At 33.4% G+C, this 21,667-nt stretch overlaps 1 protein-coding gene and 2 non-coding genes across 3 annotated transcripts in view; 1 reads left to right on the forward strand and 2 right to left on the reverse strand.

Annotated features, from left to right (window-relative positions):
* Positions 1 to 21,667, forward strand: part of LOC114328167 (juvenile hormone esterase) — a 114,852-nt gene that overhangs the window by 30,165 nt on the left and 63,020 nt on the right. The window contains exons 4-5 of the mRNA XM_050648177.1: positions 10,455 to 10,608; positions 15,938 to 16,129. Of these exons, the coding sequence (XP_050504134.1) occupies positions 10,455 to 10,608; positions 15,938 to 16,129 (346 nt within the window). The remainder of the gene's footprint in view (positions 1 to 10,454; positions 10,609 to 15,937; positions 16,130 to 21,667) is intronic.
* On the reverse strand, positions 19,740 to 19,821 carry Trnal-aag (transfer RNA leucine (anticodon AAG)). Its single transcript has one exon. It is a non-coding gene; the product is annotated as a tRNA-Leu (tRNA).
* Positions 19,994 to 20,066, reverse strand: Trnav-aac (transfer RNA valine (anticodon AAC)). The gene has a single exon. It is a non-coding gene; the product is annotated as a tRNA-Val (tRNA).

Below are 21,667 nucleotides of genomic sequence, written 5' to 3' on the forward strand. Positions count from 1 at the left end.
ATGATTGGCTAGAACGACGCGTAGTGATTGGCTGAAAAAGCAGAAACGTTAGAATTTGACAGGTGAAAAAAATAATCTTTTCAAATACCACTCGTCCTCTAAATTTTGCTTGATAATTTTTTCGTTTTCATACTTATAGCTTCTTTATTTAGGGTAAAATCACTCAAACAAACCGAAATGGATAAAATCACTCGTCCTTCGGACTCGTGATTTTATCATTCGGTTTGTTTTCGTAATTTTACCAAATAAAGAAGTTTTCGTGAAAACAAAAAAAATTTATCGATAAAATTTAGAGGACTCGTGGTATTACCTTTTATAATTTTCACCTCCACTAGTTTTGTTTCTTTTTGTTTCGCAATGTATTATGTTTTCCATCTTTTGAGCTATTTTGCCGGTTATTAGTGTGCTCATCACTGTATAGTATACAGTATACAAAATGTATTGTTATGATCCGCTTCTTATTAATTTTGTATTAATTATTATTTATTTGATTAATTATTTAATTACAAGTAAAATTTAATAAAAAATTTTGGTCTTGGTAAAAGGTATATTATTTTAAAAAGCCCTATAGGGCTACAAACATCGAACAGAACGTTTTCGCTCTAAAAAGAGCATCATCAGTGTTGCCTAAAATAAGTATAACCATATTAATTATCAAAATGTTGAATTTAAAGTGATGACCAAGGTAGAATCAAAGTTTGGTTATACTTACAAGAACATGGTGAGCCAACCAAAAAATACGAAGGTCAAAGCCTTTCAAAAATGGACTAAAAGTCACATCAAAATGCTAACATAGCAAATTCCAAAGGATGGATATAATCCCTAAGGATATGGCCCTAGGATAACATATGACTCCCACACGTTGTAAGTGGGTCAAAGGTAACAAATTAGGTCATTATGTTACAAGAGCTGACAGGCAACTAAGATATGAGATATCAAAAGCGAATCTGTCTGATGTCAAGACAACAATTGTCAATGGAACTTGAAGTATCATGAAAAATTGGTTACACAGCTACTAAATTTATAGTTGTTTATAGTACAAGCAATGATAACAGCTAACATCAGTGTGTTGGAATTATAAAAATAAAGAGTTAGTGAGAATAGATTATCTAGATGTAAAATAGAAGGGGGGAATTTGAGTACCCACAATCATCAATGAAGTGTACGTAAATTGATGAAGAAAGGTAGGCAAAACAACATACAGATAATGTAATGTATGGTTTATGTTTTGAAATTAGATAATTTATATTTGTGAACCAACACAAATGATGGCTGAGAGACTGGCTGAAAAACTAGAGACAAAATAGGGGTCGTGATATCAAATGCTGAAAAAGTTGTAAATGCAAAATCTTATTTATAAATTAATAAAATATAGATGGGGTCATCAACACAAATTTACAAGACTGAAAAGGTTGTATTACAAGCTTAGTCCAAATTTATTTATTATGTCCTTTTATGTTAAATAACATCTAGGGCAAAGAAAAATTAATAACTTGGATAAAAGTGTCTAAGCTACAACTAAAGTGGGGTCAGATGAAGATAAGTGTTGAGTAAGATTATTGAGTATATGAGAAAATTAAAAATTGTGTTTATTTGAGATAGATGAGTTTGTGGTATATAAAGTAAATGTGACATCACTATTGAGACTAATTAACATTATTGAGAGCCTGGGGACTCCAGAGACCAGGCAACCAAACAAACCAAATGATGAATGAAAGGTTGGCTGAATGGAATAACTACTAGATGTGTGAAACTTGAAAGATATATTGTACAGTATTATTGGTTGATTTAGTTTAGAATGAAATAGTTATGATTGGACACTAAACGAAAAACGGTTTGAAAAGATGATGTGGAGAGAATGGGATATATATTGAATAGATATAGTTGTGTACAAGTTGTGACAAATGGATGTTGCGGATATAGTTGAAATTGCTTTGTTTGGGAGAAGAAAAATTTTTTTTGAAGAAAGGATTAGATGATTATCGAAGATTGAGTGGACATGTGGATGTGTGTGAATAAGAAGAGAAAAGAAAGAAATAGAACAATATTGGTAGATGTGAATAATTAGGAGAAATAAAGTAATATAAGAAACAGATTTATATTATAAATCTGTTTCTTATATTACTTTATTTCTCCTAATTATTCACATCTACCAATATTGTTCTATTTCTTTCTTTTCTCTTCTTATTCACACACATCCACATCTCCACTCAATCTTCGATAATCATCTAATCCTTTCTTCAAAAAAAATTTTTCTTCTCCCAAACAAAGCAATTTCAACTATATCCGCAACATCCATTTGTCACAACTTGTACACAACTATATCTATTCAATATATATCCCATTCTCTCCACATCATCTTTTCAAACCGTTTTTCGTTTAGTGTCCAATCATAACTATTTCATTCTAAACTAAATCAACCAATAATACTGTACAATATATCTTTCAAGTTTCACACATCTAGTAGTTATTCCATTCAGCCAACCTTTCATTCATCATTTGGTTTGTTTGGTTGCCTGGTCTCTGGAGTCCCCAGGCTCTCAATAATGTTAATTAGTCTCAATAGTGATGTCACATTTACTTTATATACCACAAACTCATCTATCTCAAATAAACACAATTTTTAATTTTCTCATATACTCAATAATCTTACTCAACACTTATCTTCATCTGACCCCACTTTAGTTGTAGCTTAGACACTTTTATCCAAGTTATTAATTTTTCTTTGCCCTAGATGTTATTTAACATAAAAGGACATAATAAATAAATTTGGACTAAGCTTGTAATACAACCTTTTCAGTCTTGTAAATTTGTGTTGATGACCCCATCTATATTTTATTAATTTATAAATAAGATTTTGCATTTACAACTTTTTCAGCATTTGATATCACGACCCCTATTTTGTCTCTAGTTTTTCAGCCAGTCTCTCAGCCATCATTTGTGTTGGTTCACAAATATAAATTATCTAATTTCAAAACATAAACCATACATTACATTATCTGTATGTTGTTTTGCCTACCTTTCTTCATCAATTTACGTACACTTCATTGATGATTGTGGGTACTCAAATTCCCCCCTTCTATTTTACATCTAGATAATCTATTCTCACTAACTCTTTATTTTTATAATTCCAACACACTGATGTTAGCTGTTATCATTGCTTGTACTATAAACAACTATAAATTTAGTAGCTGTGTAACCAATTTTTCATGATACTTCAAGTTCCATTGACAATTGTTGTCTTGACATCAGACAGATTCGCTTTTGATATCTCATATCTTAGTTGCCTGTCAGCTCTTGTAACATAATGACCTAATTTGTTACCTTTGACCCACTTACAACGTGTGGGAGTCATATGTTATCCTAGGGCCATATCCTTAGGGATTATATCCATCCTTTGGAATTTGCTATGTTAGCATTTTGATGTGACTTTTAGTCCATTTTTGAAAGGCTTTGACCTTCGTATTTTTTGGTTGGCTCACCATGTTCTTGTAAGTATAACCAAACTTTGATTCTACCTTGGTCATCACTTTAAATTCAACATTTTGATAATTAATATGGTTATACTTATTTTAGGCAACACTGATGATGCTCTTTTTAGAGCGAAAACGTTCTGTTCGATGTTTGTAGCCCTATAGGGCTTTTTAAAATAATATACCTTTTACCAAGACCAAAATTTTTTATTAAATTTTACTTGTAATTAATGGTATACAGCCAGCTACAGGAAATTCTTCCTAGTGGATAATTATTTAATTGTCGCAAATCATATATAAAAAATGAATAAAAAATCTCAGGGTGCCTTTTTATAATATCAAGAAAATGTCTAAATTATCTTACGTTATACTTATCTTGTCTCGTGGGTTCAGTATCTCTTAGTTGATCCTAATCGGGATAAAATAGGGAAAAGAAATAAAGCAAAATATAAAATAAACATACAGAATTGTCTTTTATTTATCAAAATCGATACTCTAAAAATCTATCAAATCTGAAACCTTTGGACACAGATGTCCGAATGAAATTTCTACCATTTAAATTTATTCTAGTAAAAAAAAAAACAATTTATCGGTTTGTTCCCGATGACTTTGGTACAACAAAATAAACAAAACCAAATTATGTATTCGCAAGATTAGCTATACTCCCTATTTACTTTCTGAAATATTGGAATTTTAATTCCTACGCTTTTTACTCAAAATTTTAGTTTCCGAACATAAAAATATCTTTCACATAAGTTGACTGACCTTTTGCTTCACTCACTCTGATGTCTTCTCGTGACCCAAAACAGCTCTCCCTCGTTGACTATGTTAAAGGCTACTCATCAAAGCCCTCTCCGTTCTCCAGCTTCAAAACTATCAGCATACCAGCACCAATTCTCCAACAAGCCGGGCCTCTTTTGACACATACTCGATTCAAACAAAACTCCAAAAATTCTCTGCTCTCCTTCTCACAATAATACAGAATCAAAGAGGTATTTCTTCTCAATTTGATCTGTCTCTCGTTCCACTTTTCAACACTATTCTCCACTATCAAACAGCCACTGGTACTTGCTAACTATCTATCCACGAAAACGTCGAACTACTCCTCAGAGATGCCAATAACATAATGACTTCTTTTTCAAACTCACTCAAACATTCCAATCACTTTTCCCCTTCCAAATTGCCAAGAATCAGAACCATTTCTCTTTTCCATTCGATAAACAAACAGTCATTCTTTCAAAATTATTCCGACCATCCTAATTACTTTCGGGTTACAACATTTACTCGGGGTGAAACAAAGATATTAAAATTCCAAACTTTCTTTTAAACCAGTTTTCTAGAAAATGATAATTACCTCTACCTGTGGATTCTATAGTTCCCGTAATAAACAATCTTTTTCCATTTTAAACCTAAATACATCATTCTTTTCACTTTAATTATTCACAAAAGTCGTTAATGGTTCATCGGAAAGCTCATAAAAAAAGAAATCCACTTACATCCAAACTAAATTCTAATAAATATTTACAGATCAATATACAGTAGGGTGGGCCGAAAAAAATTTTTATTTTTTTTTCTTAATGCTATACCGAAAAAAACTTGTCTCTATTATGGGTTATCAAAATGCAAAAAAGAAAAAAAATATATACCTAACCCCCAGCTAGCGCAACGCATCTGAACTTTCGAAATTTCACTAAAATCATGAGTTTTTGTAATTTTTTTTTGAACATCCTAATAACTGCATATTGGGCTGCTATAGTGATATCCCTTTACATTAGAGTTTTAAAAATACAATAAATAATTGGATAAGTATAATTTTATTAATCTGAGGTAGCGCAACGGACACGAAAATGACGCATCTTACAGTCGAGTGCAGATGAGCTGTGCGTTCGGGGAATGGGTTGGCACTGAGCCGAGCTTCCCCCACTTATACTCTCTACACCCACAATGCACTGGAAGCAGCCTCAACGATCATGTTTTTTCATGTTCTCTGTTACTCGGCAGTTTACGTCAGCAGATTCGTTTAAACTTACGTGTATTAGCTGTGAGTTGATAGTGCAAACTGTTTTTATAATTTTTTGAGTGAAGTTTGAGTTTAAATTCACGTGCGTGATGGCTGCCAAGAAAATAACTTGCAGTGATTTTGATTGCCCATTGTTTGGCTACCCGAGGGAATTGCCTGTGAGTAAGCTTCCAACTTTCCAAGATGTCCTTCGGAGCTGTTTCCACGAACAGTACCTTCTAGCATTAGAAAGTAACAAGCCTGTAAGTTTCTCTCAGATATCTAATATTGTCGCTCCAAAAGTAAAAGCCATCTTTGACAAAGCATCAATACCAACAGTGACGCCCTACAGAATTGTTCAATTAATAAATTCATATCACGTTAGCTACCGTAATCTAATGAAGTCCTTTAAGCGTGACAAGGAAAAAGACAAGTACAAAGAGAAAATTGAGGAATTCAAACAAAAGGCTTTATCACTCTTTGATGTATCTGCATGTAAATGTAAAATAGCATACTCCTGCAACTGCAAAAAGGTCCCGGAGATCTGTGAGTGCCCTATATCAATTTCATGTAAATGTGAAAAAGATAAAAAAATTCCGGTGCTTGAACTTAAGTTTATGTATTTCCAAAGAAATCTTGGACAAGGAAAAATTGGAAATTTAGACAAGAAGGAGTCGAAAAAAATTACCAAAAGACTGCAACGTAAAGAAAAAAAAATCAGGTTATGTCGTCTAACATCCCACTAGTTTCACATTCGCAGCCTTCATGCTCTAAGGATGCAACAAAACCAAGAATAGCTTCAGATGGAAGCTCAATGGAAGAGGAAGAGTCTGATAGTTCCGGTGACAACTATATTCCTATTCCGAGCAAACAACCGTGGCAAATGCGGATACAATTAAAAAATACCGCGTTGGCCAGTGACCGATTTGGTGTTTCGGACAGGGCAACAGCTGCTATTGCCTCCAGTGTAATGCATGACGTTGGTCTTGCAACGAAAGAGGATGATTCCCTCATAATTGATAAGAATAAGGTTAGGAGGGAAAAAAATTTATGCAGATCAAATCTCCAAGATACGATAAAAAAAGAACCAAACTTGATACAAGGGCTATACTTTGATGGTCGAAAGGATAAAACTTTAAAAATTGATGAAGTTAATAACAAGTGTTTCAGAAGAAGTGCAAAAGAGGAACACTTTTCAATTATTAAAGAACCTGGCTCGATTTATGTTGGCCATGTGACGCCATCTACTGGAACTTCGAAGGACATTGCTAGTGCTATATTGGACTACTTGAATGAGTCAAATTTTTCGCTCGATGAGCTTGATGTAATTGGATGCGATGGTACCGTCACAAATACAGGCTGGAAAACCGGTGTAATTCGCACAATCGAGGAAAAAATAAAAAGACCGCTGCAGTGGGGAGTTTGCCTTTTGCATTTGAACGAATTGCCGTTCAGGCACTTGTTTCAAACTTTGGACGGTGAAACGACTGGCCCAAAATCTTTTAGTGGTCCTATTGACTCACAACTCAGAAATTGTGAAAAACTTCCAGTAGTAAAATTTCAAATCATTGATTGCGAGATTCCAGACATCGATAGCAAAATCTTAAGTAAAGACCAACAATATCTCCTGGATGTAAGTTTGGCTATCAAGTCAGGCACCTGCACAATAGACTTCGCAATTCGTGAACCAGGTCCTATTTCCCATTCCCGATGGCTGACAACAGCGAACAGAGTTCTTCGTCTTTATATGAGCGTTGAAAGTCCCTCTGAAGAACATCTTATTTTGGTACAATTTATACTTAAATCTTACATGCCTGTATGGTTTAAGATAAAAAAAAGTAAGTACCTTACAGATGGACCAAAACATGTTTTTAATTTAATAAAATCTTCACGATTCCTTCCAGGAAACTTGATAAAGGTGGTTGATCCAGTAATTGAAAGGAATGCGTTTTTCGCGCATCCAGAAAACTTGCTCCTCAGTATGATTGTTGATGAAAGGGCCCATATCAGAGAGTTGGGGCTTAGAAGAATCATAAAATCAAGGACCGTAGCTTCCAATAAAAAGCTAGTCCGAACTTTTAAACCCCCAAAACTCAACTTCCAGGCAAACGAATATTATGAAATTATTGATTGGACTACTACTGCTATTTCTCCACCACCGTTGTTACGAAGAGTATCTGACGAAGAAATGTGGGCCAAAATTTCAACTGCCAACACACCAGAAGGATGGAATTTCCATAAATTTCCGTGTCACACGCAAGCGGTGGAGCGCTGTGTGAAATTGGTAACTGAAGCCTCCTCAAAACTCGTTGGTGCCAAGAACAGAGATGGATTCATAAGAACAACGCTGCTATCAAGAGCTTCAATGCCAAGTTTTTCAAGCAAGCAAGATTTTAAAGTTCCAAACATTTAACGGACTATTCTGTGAGTCTGGGAATTGACAATTCGTAAATTTTGTAATTTTGTAATTAATAAACTCATTTGGATAAATGTAAATTGCCTATTTACCAACATTATATTTCTAAAAATAACACATGAGTAGTGGGTTTAAAAAAATTAGTTGCTGTACTACACTATAAAAGTGGTTAGCACTCGAAAAGTGATCAATTAACTATATTGAAGGCCTTGCGCTACCTAAAATTAAAAAAAAGTAATATTTCAATAACTCATTGTGTTTTTATAACTATAATATAAATGATTTTCACTATAGCAGTTCAATATCTAGCTGTTTGGATATTTAAAAAAATGGTAAAATCCTGTGATTTTAGTGAAATTTCGAAAGTTCAGATGCGTTGCGCTAGCTGGGGGTTAGGTATATATTTTTTTTCTTTTTTGCATTTTGATAACCCATAATAGAGACAAGTTTTTTTCGGTATAGCATTAAGAAAAAAAAATAAAAAATTTTTTCGGCCCACCCTAATATACAGGGTGTATCAAATTTATGTGCCCGCGTTATTAAAAAAAAAATTAATTTAATTTTTATTTTGCCTTTGATTGATAAAATTGAAAACACAATAGTATATACACATCGACGTTCGTTTCACTTTACGTTTTGACTTACTTTGTTTGAAAATGAATCGTGACGCATGGGAAAAGTTATAGCGGACGAACAATACCTACTCAATTCGAAGGAGAGAGACCAGCGTGTATTAATCTGAACGTATAAGTATAGGTAAAGAGACTCCATTTCTGACGTCTTTATAATTTATTTTGTTATATAGTCGTCCATCGTCTGTGCAGAAAGAACCAACTGGTACTGGAACTTACAATTATAAATTAACAAAAAAATAAAGAGTGTAAATAAAAAAAATGGCTAATGAAGTAAATTTGTGAAGTAAAGCAAAATTTGTTTCATTTTCAACTATATCACCGTACATTTTGGAAGCAAGTATTGATACCATTATACCATTTACCACTTACGTTACTTATAAATTACATTTACATATACAGAGAGAGTCTGTAAAGTGGAATAAATTCAATATCACAAATACTAATTGTTTTTTTGGAAAATGCTCAGACCCGTCGATTAGTATTTTAAATTGTCCTTTTTGACATTCAATAATAATGTATACAGGGTGTCCCAATTTAGAGATATGACGTCATCGTCGATTTTCTTAAATGGCAACACTGTCATTTTGATAGCTAATTTGATAGGGTTTGTAAAGTTATACATAACTGCAAAATATCAAATTTTTATTCTCTACCATTTACAAGATAATAGAAAATAACAAAGTTATATCTGTAATTTGGAATATATTCAATAATTAAAATACTAACTGTTTTTTTTGAAAAATGATCAGACCCGTCGATTAGTATATCAAATTGTCCTTTTTGACATATAATAATAATGTATACAGGGTGTCCCAATTTAGAGATATGACGTCATCGTTGATTTTCTTAAATGGCAACACTGTCATTTTGATAGCTATTTTGATAGGGTGTGTAAAGTTATACACAACTGCAAAATTTCAAATTTGTATTCTCTACCATTTAGATGATAATAAAAAATAACAAAGTTATGAAAAAGAAGTAATCAACTAATAATTGAATTTAATTATTTCAATAAATTAAGCAAAAACTCATAATGTTGCCCTCAATTATTGTCAAATTGTCAATGGGCAACGTTATGAGCATTTGCTTAATTGAAATAAATAAATTCAATTATTATTTGATTACTTCTTGTTCTTCATAACTTTGTTATTTTTTATTATCTTGTAAATGGTAGGGAATAAAATTTTGAAATTTTTCAGATGTGTATAACTTTACACACGCTATCAAAATAGCTATCAAAATGATAGTGTTGCCATTTAAGAAAATCAACGATGACGTCATATCTCTAAATTGGGACACCCTGTATACATTATTGTTATATGTCAAAAATGACAATTTGATATACTAATCGACGGGTCTGAGCATTTTTCAAAAAAACAGTTAGTATTTTAATTATTGAATATATTCCAAATTACAGATATAACTTTGTTATTTTCTATTATCTTGTAAATGGTAGAGAATAAAAGTTTGATATTTTGCAGTTATGTATAACTTTACAAACCCTATCAAATTAGCTGTCAAAATGACAGTGTTGCCATTTAAGAAAATCGACGATGACGTCATATCTCTAAATTGGGACACCCTGTATACATTTTTATTGAATGTCAAAAAGGACAATTTGAAATACTAATCGACGGGTCTGAGCATTTTCCAAAAAAACAATTAGTATTTGAGATATTGAATTTATTCCACTTTACAGACTCTCTCTGTATATTATACCGTTTTACTTAACCATTTTTTGTTGAAACATCTGATTTTGATGAACAGAATCTTCAATTATTTCATACTTCTTCTTTATGGTCTATAGTAATTTGTTATGGGAAAGGTATGCAGAGGATCTGTTAAATCACTTTGTTAAACCAAAATGTTATTTCATACCCTAATCTTAATGGGACACGCATATAGTAAACAATATTAATATTAATTTGTAGAAACCAGGAGGTAACGATAAGCTACCAGTACTCTTTTGGATACATGGTGGAGGACTCAATTGGGGATCTGGCACTTATGATGATTATGGTCCAAAATATATCATGGATTATGGAATTGTTGTTGTTGCTATTAACTACAGACTCAACGCATTTGGTAATACTTGTTTACTTAGTTTATGTCATAATAATCGTTCTAGAACGCAGTTCCGTTAGCCATGTGAAGCTATTGTTATGTCCATTTTGATTCAATAAAATTGTGTTTTGACTAGGAAAGTTTTGGGGTAGTTCTGATTTTTTGAAGTTATACTCCTTTACCGGCGATAGAGGGTGAATTTTTATATGTTAAAACCTATCAGCCCGGCGCATGCGCATTATAACTTTGTTCTGATTGGATGTTCAAATGACATGTCAAAAATTATCCGATATGGCAGCTGTAGGACAGCTGTGGTTTGGAGGTAAAGGTAAAGGTAAACAAATGTATAATATATTAGTTTTATTGTTGTGAGGACAGAAACAAAAAAGTTTATAATATTGTAGTGACTTTTAAATAGTTTTTAAAAGCAACAGGTACGTAATAATTGTTAATGTATCATGGGTATAAACCTACCTATTTGATCTGCCAAAATACATAGTATGTAATACTTTTATTTATATAATTTGATTACCATCAAAATTTCTATCAATATTCACCTAATATATTGTTTTCTTACTCTATGTTTTGTTGTATTTTTTCAATTCTAAATCATTTCAATTCAAAATTAAAATAATTTGATCAATTTTCAAAATATCAAAATATCACAAGTTTAATCCGTTTAGTTTGTCGATCTTCGTAAATAGTGACACATAGTGTCCGTGGCTAAGCGTTGAAGGCGAATGAATTCCAATACCAACCGCGCTTATCAGCGCTGGTTCGAGTCCCAATAGAAACTTTCTTTTTTGTTTTTTTAATACATTTTATGATTGTAAGTATATTTATTATATAATTTTATTTTCAGAAAATACGTATTTAGTTAAAAAAATTTTCGACAATTAATGTTCAGACATCATTTGTGGCTTGTTTAATGTGTTTGTGTGTGTTTTATTCTTTTATTATTTTAATTTTTGGCACTGTTCTAATAAAAATGTTTGAGAAGTAGTAAGTATAAATTAAATTAATATTTAAACAAAATATAAATAAAAAGTATATTAATTTCGTTTAAATCATATAATAGAAGTATAACTTCTTACGTGCGTACAAAGTACACACACATTCTTTTTTTCATTATATATGTATTTTGGGCTGCTGAATCCGAATATGAGGTTTGCGGACAAAATTTCTTGCCGGAACATTGAAAAAATCGCGAAAAAAACGAAAAATTTCAGCTTTTTTCCGCTTTTTTGCTCAAATCTCGAAAACTATTAACTTTTAGTAAATGGTCTGTTAACAGAAATTAAAGTACTTAAAATTATCTACAAACATCACTATTTACTTTTTTTTTAGACGAACCGTTCAGTCTGAAGTACAAGTTGAAAATTACCAAATTTTTAACGGTCTCAGCAAAACCAGCTTTTTACATTCCAAAATTTACTTTTTATTAGAATGCTGTCATTTGATAAATTTCTCCTGGTTTTCTCTACAAATAATAAATGTTAGTTCATAGGTATGGTATGTCTCTTGTGACAGCTTCCATGAGTCCATTCCGTCCTAAGAGGCCGGGAATGTCTCTGATTTTCCTTTAGAGCCACATAAGGCACAGATGGAGTCACAGTTTCAGTTGGTGTGAACATTTCTCTCGGATCTGTTATCTTGATTTCTGATAAACCTTGAGGTTTTGTCCTTTTAAAATGAATTAGTTGAACAGCTCCCTGACTTCCATAAACCTCAGGCGCGGGTTTCTTTTTTATCAGAAGAATGGATTGCTTAGGAGCTACTGCATGTTTTGGTGCAATACAAGAAATGCCACATATGACTTGAAAAGTGTAATATTTGTGGATTGTATTTACGTTAAAATCAGCGTCATCGTACAACTGCTGTGTAAAGTACGGCAGGTCAATTTTCTGCGGATCGGCTGCGAATGCTGACACTTCCAGGCGAACAGCTTCTGTATAGGATGAAAAAAACCCCAAAGAGGAAACTACATCAACCTATTTTCTTGAGCCGTACTTTTTGTAGAGAAAACGGCCAACCCTGCAAGGAATGGTGAGAGCAACTATCTGGACCATACTGGCGCTACAAGACTTTGAGCAAGCGCGTTGTTTATCTGGAAGTGTCAGCAATCGCAGGCGATCCGCAGAAAATTGACCAGCCGTGCTTTACACAACAGGTGTACGAAAACGCTGATTTTAGCCCTATGCCAGGCCTTAATTTGCATGTTGGGCCCTCAATCCCAAAGGTTTTTTCATGCTTAGAGTCCCATCGCCTTATATATACGTCGCATATAAATAAACAAATAAAATGAAAAAAATAATTTTATTAACGTTTCGACGCCCAAATCGGGTGCCGTTGTTAAAATACAAAATATTACTAAATAAACAAAAATGTTGTTGCTAGGCAAAAAAATTCTTCTAATAATTTATTTAATCTGACTCATTTATATTGGCAATTTAGACATATATTATACATTTTAAAGTAGAAGACTTTAAAATGATATTGCCAATATTTATGAGTTGCGTTCCTGGGACGACTTACTGAAAGATAGTTCATTCGATTACATGAAATCAACCCCAACTCAAGAATATCCGTCACAAAAAAATTATAGCATGTGATCTGTCTTTAAAAAGACAACCAAATGCAACGACATTAAAATTCTCGCGTCAGAGACTTCATAGTAAATCACAAGGGAAAACCAGGAAAAAACCTTGTGATACTATCCCGACATCGTAAGTATTTGGTCTTACATTTAATTTACTCTCAAAAAATAATACCAAATTCTGACTTGTAACATGTTTAAATTATAAATAATATTAATACTAGATATATAAGTAATACTAAATATAAAATATGTACCAGCTCGATGTTATTGACTTACTAATCTTGGTATTTTCTTTCTGTTGACTTCCTCTTTCAGTATGGGCAACCACATCCTACTGCATTCTACCGAGGAATTTGCGACACAATTGGTTTCATTTAGCAGAATTAGAGCCGCTTCTTTGATTTTTCTCTTTTTACTATCTGATTCTTTCAGGACTATACTTGAATCTCTCCACTTATAAAATTAAATGTGTCGCAAATTCCTCGGTAGAATGCAGTAGGATGTGGTTGCCCATACTGAAAGAGGAAGTCAACAGAAAGAAAATACCAAGATTAGTAAGTCAATAACATCGAGCTGGTACATATTTTATATTTTAGTATTACTTATATATCTAGTATTAATATTATTTATAATTTAAACATGTTACAAGTCAGAATTTGGTATTATTTTTTGAGAGTAAATTAAATGTAAGACCAAATACTTACGATGTCGGGATAGTATCACAAGGTTTTTTCCTGGTTTTCCCTTGTGATTTACTATGAAGTCTCTGACGCGAGAATTTTACTGTCGTTGCATTTGGTTGTCTTTTTAAAGACAGATCACATGCTATAATTTTTTTGTGACGGATATTCTTGAGTTGGGGTTGATTTCATGTAATCGAATGAACTATCTTTCAGTAAGTCGTCCCAGGAACGCAACTCATAAATATTGGCAATATCATTTTAAAGTCTTCTACTTTAAAATGTATAATATATGTCTAAATTGCCAATATAAATGAGTCAGATTAAATAAATTATTAGAAGAATTTTTTTGCCTAGCAACAACATTTTTGTTTATTTAGTAATATTTTGTATTTTGACAACGGCACCCGATTTGGGCGTCGAAACGTTAATAAAATTATTTTTTTCATTTTAATTGTGGCTTATTTCCCATATAAATAATTAATCATAAAAATGCCACAAGGAAATAGCTTCAGAACAACATTAACAAACAAATAAATGACAAAAACATGTTTTTAATGAGTTTTTTTTAATCAACTTAAACGTTTTCTTTTTAAAAGTACTCATCAGAGATCAAAACCAACTTGAAAAAATGTAACTAACTTAAAAAAAATAATGTAACGTAAATTAACATTATAAGTTTTCTTTTGTGTGGTACTCCTCAAAACATGACACTACGCAAAGGCCGACTCCGCATCTTGCACACATGTATCTCGATTCGCTCCTTTTTTTGTCTTTTCTGTGGCTACAAACGCTTCACCTTCTAGCAGCTACCTATAAGCGTTGCCATCAGTGCTACCATATAGCATATATCTAAAATATGTGAACAAATATATACGGTAATGGGTCCGCATGACCTGTCTTAGGTGCCAACATTTTGAGGCTTTAGGAACAATAACCTAACATTTTCTGACATATTTCTACGTCATTGGGACACCAATGAGTCTAAAATTTTACAAGCAACGCATATTTTTGGTTTGGGGTAAATTGAGACCATAACACCTTGAACGCATACATATATACGACGGCTGGGAATACAGACCCACTTTTTCAAAAACATATATATGCAGCGTTAGGACAGAAAGTGTTAACGTAGGTACATACAATCGACGGATACCACACTTTTTACGTCATGGGTGGCATTTTTTGTATTGCAGCAAAACATGCAATAGCTCCTAACTAATCCATTCCTCGGCTAAAAACTAAACCCGCACCTGAGGTTTATGGAAGTCAGAGAGCTGTTTAACTAATATATTTTGAAAGGACAAAACCTCAAGGTTTATCAAAAATCAAGATCCGAAGAGAATGTTCACACCAACTGAAACTGTGAGTCCACCTGTGCCTGATCTTCTGTGGCTCTAAGGGAAAAGCAGAGACATTCTCAGTATTTTAGGATGGAATGGATTCATGGAAGCTGTGAGAAGAGACATACCATATTCATATTATGAACTAACATTTATTATTTGTACAGAAAACTAGGAGAAATTTATCAAACGGTAGCATTTAAATAAAAACTAAAGTTTTGGAATGTAAAAAGTGGGTTTTGCCGAGACCGTTAAGAATTGTCAATTTTCAACTTGCACTTTAGCCCGAACGGTTCATCTGAAAAAAAAAAATAAATAGTGATATTTGTAGATAATTTTGAATACTTTAATTTCTCTTAACAGACCATTTACTAAAAGTTAATAGTTTTCCAGATATGAGCAAAAAAGCGGAAAAAAGCTGAAATTTTTCGATTTTCTCGCGATTTTTTCAATGTTCCGGTAAGAAATTTTGTCCGGAAACCTCATATTCGGATTCAGCAGCCCAAAATCCATATATTATATTGAAAGAAATCAGAACTATCCCAAAACTTTCCCACTATGGAGCTCGTAGAGTACAAATTGACTGAATCATTTGTAGAATATGCTTTACGCACCTTTGCTAAATTTATCTTTACCCTTTTTTATTATGTCTGTGCTTACATTGTTGTGTTTTCCGAAAAAGATACCCTAAAAACGGCAGTTTGTAGTGTTTTATTTATTGTTAATAGGATTTGCTTCTACTGATGACGATGTAATACCTGGCAACCTTGGACTTAAAGATCAACGCTTTGCTCTAGAATGGGTCAACCAACATATAAATCTTTTTGGTGGTGATCCAGATCATGTAACAATTTCTGGTGAAAGTTCTGGTTCAGCAGCAGTAGGTTTGTTGGTTATGGGGAATTGGAACGGAGAAAAAGGTAAGTCGTTTCTCTAACCAGAGAAAATACAGGGTTGAAATTAAATGATACACTAATTTGTGATAGCAGGTACAATAGTAATGCCGGAAGTAAATGCATTGATGTAAATATAATTTGAACACAACTTTCATTTATATACAAAAGTCAACACGATCGATCTTATCGCACTACAATGATAAATGAGCTAAATCAATAACCAATATTGTTCAATAATCAATATTATAATAATAATAACTAGGATACCGAAAAGAATGTCAAAAAGAGATGAAGAAAGTATTTTGACAGTTTATGAAGTGAAGAATTTGACAGACAGCCTGTGGAGTTAACGGAGACAGTAACAGCAATGGTTACCAGAATAACAAAAGTGGAAGTGGCTCAAGCGCTTCAAAAAATAAAGAAAGGAAAAACAGTCGGACCAGATGATATTCCTGGGGAAGTATGGTGAGCATTGGAAGAGACAGGAATAAGTTGGCTAGCTGGTCTATTTAATAGAATTATGGAAGTTGGACAAATGCCAGATGAACGGAGAAGCAGTATATTAGTACCTGTCTACAAAAACAAGGGAGACATATAACAATGTACAAACTACAGGGCTATAAAACTACTTAGCCACACCATGAAAATATGGGAGAGAGTAATTAATAGACGGACACGTGAAAAAACCGAAATATCCGATAATCAATTTGGACTTATGCAGGTCAGATCAACAACAGATGCAATTTTCATTGTAAGGCAACTGATGGAAAATACAGGAATAAAGAGACCAACGCTCATATGGTATTCATTGATCTTGAGAAAGCATAATATGATAGAGTTCCTCGAGAGATTCTGTGGTGGGCACTTAATAAGAAAGGAGTCCCTGGCGAATATGTAAAGATTGTGAGGGATATGTATGAGGGAGTAACGACTAGAGTTAGGATAGGTGTGGGAGAGACTGATAAATTTCAGGTGAAAGTAGGATTGCACCAAGGCTCGGTGCTTAGTCCTTATTTATTCTCATTAGTTTTGGACCAGATAACAGCGAAACTACAGATTCCATGGTGCCTAATGTATGCTGATGATGTCGTGTTAATAGGAAATAGTGAAAGAGACGTAGAACAAAAACTGGAACAGTGGAGACAAGCTCTGGAGGAAAAAGGTTTAAAACTTAGTAGGACAAAAACATAGTATTGGGAATGTTCATTTAAAGATGGAGTTACTACAAATAAAATGGTATCTTTGGATGGTGAAATGATTGTGAAAAGCAATAGTTTTAAGTACCTAGGATCGGTATTAGAGAGTAATGGAGAAATAGATGGAGATTCATGCAGTAGAATTAGGGCTAGATGGATGAAGTGGGAAGAAGCGAGTGGTGTGTTGTGTGACAGAAAAATTCCAATGAAGCTGAAGGGAAAATTCTATAAAATAGCCGTAAGACCGGCTATGATGTACAGAACTGAATGTTGGGCAGTGAAAAAGAAAGAGGAACAACGAATGCATGTGGCGGAAATGAGAATGCTTAGATGGATGAGTGGAGTGACAAAAAAGGATAAAATTAGAAATGAGTAGGGGAAGTCTAGGTGTGGCACCAATTGATGCCAAAATGAGAGAGCATAGGTTAAGATGGTTTGGTCATGTTCAACGTCGAGACGTTAATCACCCAATACGAATAATAGCTGAAGACAGATTTCTGGAAGGAGTAGGAGAGGAAGACCAAAGAAGACCTGGGGGGAGACGATAAGGCAGGACATGTTGGTAAAGGGGATTAACATTGATATGACCCAAGATAGAATTGTGTGGAGAAATGCAATTAGGGAAGCCGACCCCGCATAGGGATAAGGCAAAGAGAATGATGAATAACTATGATACCGAAAAAATATGTAGTATTTAAAAGGCGTTTTTCTACAACCGTGTTAAAAATGCAATTTTTAGCACTCCACACGAGCGTTAAAAATGCTTCTTTAAGGCACTAGTGCTTTAAAATTTTTAAGGCACTGCAGTTCGTATTGACCGTATAGGCAATTTTGATGTATACACCGTTCTTAGGCGTCAACGCCCTTCGGTAGGGATCTATGGAGGAGTATCACCAAGCCGGAAGCCCTTATCCCTTCCCGTACCGCTCCTCCATAGGCCGATCAGACGCCAGTTTATTCCAGACCAAGCCGTAGACTCTATTGAGTTTTATACTACGGCGTTGGCCTTTTATAAATTTCATGACCTAGCTGAGGCTCGAACCAGCGACCGCAAATCGCAAATCCACTAAACTTGTCGATCGACTGAGCCCCAGCAGCTAACTGGACCGTCAAGACCGACAATTTTGGCAATTTTGGCAATTTTGATGTAATGTCAAAAAAATATAAAAATGGAATGGCAGTCAAGTTCAAGTAAAACTTTTGTAGATATTGTCCTGTTAGTCCTGTCGCCAGTAGGGGTACAACGGCCTCCTTAATTCAGATGAACTTACCCAAGTTTTCTTTATGTATTTTGACCCATAGAACACGAATTTTTTGGGTAACAGTCGATCCGGATGTCGACAAGGTTGTTATAAACAAAGAACTTGATGAATCACATAACAGCGATTTTTCGCAAACCAAAACATTTTTTTGTATTTTTTGGGTCATTCTAAGCAAAAAATATTTTTACAAGTTTTTTCGCAGGATGCATAGTTTTCTACATAAACGCGGTTGAACTTTCAAAAAATCGAAAAATTGCAATTTTTGAACCCGAATAACTTTTGATTTAAAAATAAAATAGCAATTCTGCTTACCGCATTTGAAAGTTCAAGTCAAATTCTACCGGTTTTAATTATTTTCATTGCTAAAAATTAATTTTTTTATTGTCAAACAAAGCTATAAACACATAGTGATTTAATGATGTTTTCAATGCATTTCTAATTTGAAATCGAACTAGTAGGCACGCATACAGAGTTTCTACGTATATTACGTCCATTAAATCGCATGCATTGGGCACGGGAAACACTATGTGTTTATAGCTTTGTTTAACAAAGAAAATCTTAATTTTTAGCAATGCAAATAATCAAAACCGATAGAATTTTACTTGAACTTTCAAATGCAGTAAGCAGAATTGCTATTTTATTTTTTAATTAAAAGTTATTCCGGTTCAAAAATTTCACTTTTTCGATTTTTTGAAAGTTCAACCGTGTTTATCTCGAAAACTATGCATACTACGAAAAAACTTGTAAGACCATGTTTTGCTGACAATCACCAAAAAAATACGAAAATATGTTTTGTTTTGCGAAAAATCGCTGCTATGTAATTCCTCAAGTTCTTTGTTTACAACAATCTTATCGACATCCGGATCAACTGTTACCCAAAAAATTCGTGTTCTACGGGTCAAAATACATAAAAAATAGTTGGGTAAGTCCATCTGAATTAAGGAGGCCGTTGTACCCCCCCCCTGGCGACAGGACTATGTATATTACGTTTGTAGAAAAATATTGTATGATATGCATGTTAAAAAGTACATTTTTAAAACTTTCACATGCGTGCCAAACGTGTACAACACTTATATCATAAATAACTATTAATATGGTACATACTATACTATACATTTAATTGTTTACTTTTTTAAATACATTTAATTGGTTTTTAAAAGTTTTAGTTTAAAATATTGGCAGCGGTGGGATTCGAACCCACGCCTCCGAAGAGACTGGTGCCTTATACCAGCGCCTTAGACCGCTCGGCCACGCTACCTTGAATGAGGAAAATACGTCTATTATGAGGAAAATTCTACATAAAATTATGTAAGACATTCATAATACGTTATATTATGAATATTTTTCTAAAAGATTTTTAGACAATAAATTCAAATAATGATAAAAAAAGGAATACAATTAAAAATTTGTTATCAAAAATAAAAAAAGATTGTTTCCGCCCGGGATCGAACCGGGGACCTTCCGCGTGTTAGGCGGATGTGATAACCACTACACCACGGAAACTTAGGAATAGTCGAAGAAATTCTTGTAGATGCAAAAGTCGAAAGTAATACGTTTTTAATTTTTATATTTTTAGCTTTTATATTTTTATACTAATCAAATTAGTATGATAAGATTGATCCAAAAGATGGCATAACCCAGACATCCAAAGTGAAAGTTCTCCTCCAACACCAAATTGTTCTATATGGTACACATAATGTTCAGAAAAAAGTCACACCATTTTGAGCGTCGGGTTTGGGGGGGAGAGGGGGGAGAAATCGGTAAATTCGTAGTTTCTTGCGTTTTTCGTCAATATTTCTAAAACTCTGTGGTTTAGCATGAACAACCTTCTATACAAAAATGTTCTACATTAAATTTGAAATAAAAAAGGTCCAATGCATAATCCTTCTAAAATGAACGATTCCAAAGTTACAGAGGTAGTATAGTATAATTGGTCCAAAAAAGGCTTAACACAGACATCAAAAATAAAAGTTTTCCTTCAACACCAAATTGTTTTATATGGTCCACATATGGTTCAGTAAAAAGTTACACCATTTTGAGCGTCCGGTTTGGGGGGGGGGGGGGGGAGATGGGGGAGAAGTCGGTAAATTTGTAGGTAGTTTTTTTTTAAGTTTTTCGTCAATATTTCTAAAACTAAGCTTTAGCGTAAACAATATTCTATACAAAAATATTCTACATAAAATTCAAAACAAAAAAGGTCCTATGCATAATTGTTATAAAATCAACGGTTCCAGAGTTACGGAGGGTGAAAAGTGGAGGTTTTCGATACTTTTTATATTTTCTGGGCAATTGATAATGATTTTGGGTGGTGAGGTTAACGTTTCTTCAAGGGCTTATTACTAACGTACCATTGGCCATTGAAATAGCAAATGTGATTTATAAAACCCAATCCTGTTAAAGAAAATCAGTAGGAAATTGCCAAAAAAATATAAAAAGTATCGAAAACCTCCACTTTTCACCCTCCGTAACTCTGGAACCGTTGATTTTATAACAATTAGGTATAGGACCTTTCTTGTTTTAAATTTTATGTAGAACATTTTTGTATAGAAAATTGTTTACGCTAAAGCATAGTTTTAGGAATATTGACGAAAAACTTAAAAAAAATACTAACTTACCGACTTTTCCCCATCTCCCCCCCAAACCGGACGCTCAAAATGGTGTTACTTTTTGCTGAACCACATGTGGACCATACAGAACAATTTGGCGTTGGAGGAAAACTTTTACTTTGGAGGTTTAGGTTAGGCCTTTTTTTGGACCAATTATACTATACTACCTCCGTAACTTTGAAACCGTTCCTTTTAGAAGGATTATGCATAGGACCTTTTTTATTTCAAATTTAATGTAGAACATTTTTGTATAAAAGGTTGTTTATGCTAAATCGTATAGTTTTAGAAATATTTACGAAAAACATAAAAAACTACGAATTTACCGAATTCTCCCCCCTCTCCCCCCCAAACCCGACGCTCAAAATGGTGTGACTTTTTTCTGAACATTATGTGGACCATATAGATCAATTTGGTATTGGAGGATAACTTTCACTTTGGATGTCTGGGTTTGGGTCTAGTTATACCATACTAAATACAAATACGTACATATAATCAAAA

This window comes from Diabrotica virgifera, chromosome 1, assembly GCF_917563875.1.
Source record: "Diabrotica virgifera virgifera chromosome 1, PGI_DIABVI_V3a".
NCBI lineage: Eukaryota > Metazoa > Arthropoda > Insecta > Coleoptera > Chrysomelidae > Diabrotica > Diabrotica virgifera.